Source organism: Merops nubicus, unplaced genomic scaffold, assembly GCF_000691845.1.
Source record: "Merops nubicus isolate BGI_N331 unplaced genomic scaffold, ASM69184v1 scaffold3549, whole genome shotgun sequence".
In the NCBI taxonomy this organism is placed as follows: domain Eukaryota; kingdom Metazoa; phylum Chordata; class Aves; order Coraciiformes; family Meropidae; genus Merops; species Merops nubicus.
In genome coordinates, this window is record NW_008631492.1 from 1 (window position 1) to 2357 (window position 2357).

At 43.5% G+C, this 2357-nt stretch overlaps 1 protein-coding gene across 1 annotated transcript in view; it reads left to right on the forward strand.

Moving 5' to 3' along the window:
- The first annotated feature begins 799 nt into the window (after positions 1 to 799).
- The window catches only part of SDF4 (stromal cell derived factor 4), an 11597-nt gene continuing 10039 nt past the window's right edge, over positions 800 to 2357 (forward strand). The window contains exon 1 of the mRNA XM_008947560.1: positions 800 to 1107. Coding sequence (XP_008945808.1) covers positions 800 to 1107 — 308 coding nt within the window. The remainder of the gene's footprint in view (positions 1108 to 2357) is intronic.

The following is a 2357-nucleotide window of genomic DNA, read 5'->3' on the forward strand; positions in this document are numbered from 1 at the left end:
CCTCGGCGCTGGAGGTGTGTGACCGCCGCCCCGGCCGGGCGGGCTCGGCCGTGCCTCCCGGGCTGTGGGGTTTGTGCTGTGCCCCTTTGTCCCGTTTCCCTGCCCTCCGGGAACTGCCATGGTCAGGCAGCACTGAGCGGGTCGTGCCAGGCCCGCCCCGGGGGCTGCTTTTCCTGCCGGCTGCTTCCTCTGCGTTTCCAGCTTCGTGAGGTGGCATGTGTAATCGTGTTGTCCCCTGTATCACCTATTTCCAAAAAGACTTTCACGACTTTCAGCCTTTTCTGAAGCGGTGGAGAGTTGAGATCTCTGGTAAACTGTCGCGCTGTCCTTATGGTGTCTGCAGCTTGCTGGCAAACCCAGTGCTCATGTCGGGGATGTTGCCACAGCTGAGCTTGGGCTGAATGTTTGGAGAGTGCGTGCTTCCTGTGCTCGTTGTCTGCTCAGTAAAAGCTTCACTTTTCAAGTCAACTCACACCAGAACACCTGGAAACAGTTTTCAGGACGAAACTAGGTCATTTAAAGATGTTCTCTTCCAAAGTGCTGCCAGAGGTTACAATTGTACAGTCTGAAAACTGACACAGCTCAATTTCTTGTTGTATAGTTATTATTTAATAGGCTTTTTTCCTCGTTCACAGCAAATACTTCTGTGTGTGGGTTCCTCTGAATTTCTGGGGGTGTTTTATTAGTGGCATAGTTTTCTAGACTTTAATTTGCATGTGTTTTTTTCCATTTCCTTTTCAGGTCGTTTAATCCATTCACAGTCATTTAATCAGCCAATACTTTGAATAAAAAGGAAACAATGATGTCAAGACAGGCTTTTCTCTGTAGTTTGGGATCTCTCTATTTGTCCCTTCTGTTTGTATTTCTCCTAATGGATGTTTATGCAAGGCCTGCAAATAATTCAGCCCTCAAAGAGAAACCAGCTGACAGTAAAGATGAGAACGAGATCTTACCCCCAGATCACTTGAATGGGGTCAAAATGGAGATGGATGGACACCTCAACAAAGAATTTCATCAAGAAGTTTTTCTAGGAAAAGAGATGGAAGAGTTTGAGGAGGATTCAGAACCCAGAAAAAACAGGAAGAAGCTCATGGTCATCTTCTCAAAGTAAGTTGTGTACACTGCCAAGCCAGTGCAGCCTCTTTCTCTGATCTTCAGAGCAAAATTTGCAGGTTTTTCTGTAATATTTAAGAATTGTGATGATGAGGGGGGAAGCATCATGCTAGAAGCACTGTGATCATGTTGTTGAGCTATTAACATAATGAATATTGAGTGAGAGTGTGTGTGCTGAGAGTCACATCACCACACAGCATTGATGCTGTGGTCTAGCATAATTTATGACACAACATAACTGTTTCTAGGTGAAAAAAAACCTACCTAGCCTCTTGAGGTATGAAAATTAATATTAAAGCTTTTTCCTGGTTTCCTGGCTTGAGGAATAATCCATCCCACTTGTATCTGAGATGAAGGAATTTAGTAAGGAAGGGTTTCCTTAGGGGGAGGGTGGGAGTGTGTTGCAGTTTTGGTTTAGCAGTGTTGTGCTTTGTTGTTCTGCTGTGAGTTCAGTTCTGATTTGCAATTTAAATTTCATGTTTGTTGTTTGCTTTGCTCTTCCATCCGGGTTTGGGTTTTGTTTCTGTTGTGACTTGTGCAATTAACAAACAGAGAAAAGACAAGAGTAAAGCCATAAAGGAAGAAAAGGGACAGGCAGACAATGGGGTAAGATTGTGGTAAACAAACAGTTGCTTTTTGTTCATAAAACTTTCCAGTAGATGCCAAGTATCTAAAATCTGAGTGTTTGAAACATGAGGGTAGGAGGATTTCATGTTTCTTTTGTAGACTTTTTGAAAACTTCATCTAACTCTTCACCGAGTGTAAAAATATTACCTTTATTTGTAGACATTAAAGCATTTTCCCTTCTTTATAAAGCCCTTCTTGTGGTAGAGAAGGTTTGTGTCAGCTAATAAGCTGTCAGATGTTTGGAGGAAAGGGGGATCAAATTCCGGGCAGAATTTTGGGCACTAGGTGGCAGGAGTGGCTTCGTGTGAGTGCTTACAACGCAGGATTAGTTGTATTAGAGCAGCTTCAACTACAGCCCTGCTCTCAGTGCTGATGATGCTGTGGGAACACGCATATGCTTGAGATAAAATGAGGAGGCTTAACAAGGCTTTTTCCTTCAAGCAGTGCTGATGATGCTGTGGGAACACGCATATGCTTGAGATGAAATGAGAAGGCTTAACAAGGCTTTTTCCTTCAAGGCTTTCACTGAAAAAGGGAAAAAAAATATCAATAGGAACATTGGATTGTTTTTCTTTTCTGGTGCTCTGAGTAGAGGCAGCTGCAGCAAGGAGGGAAAG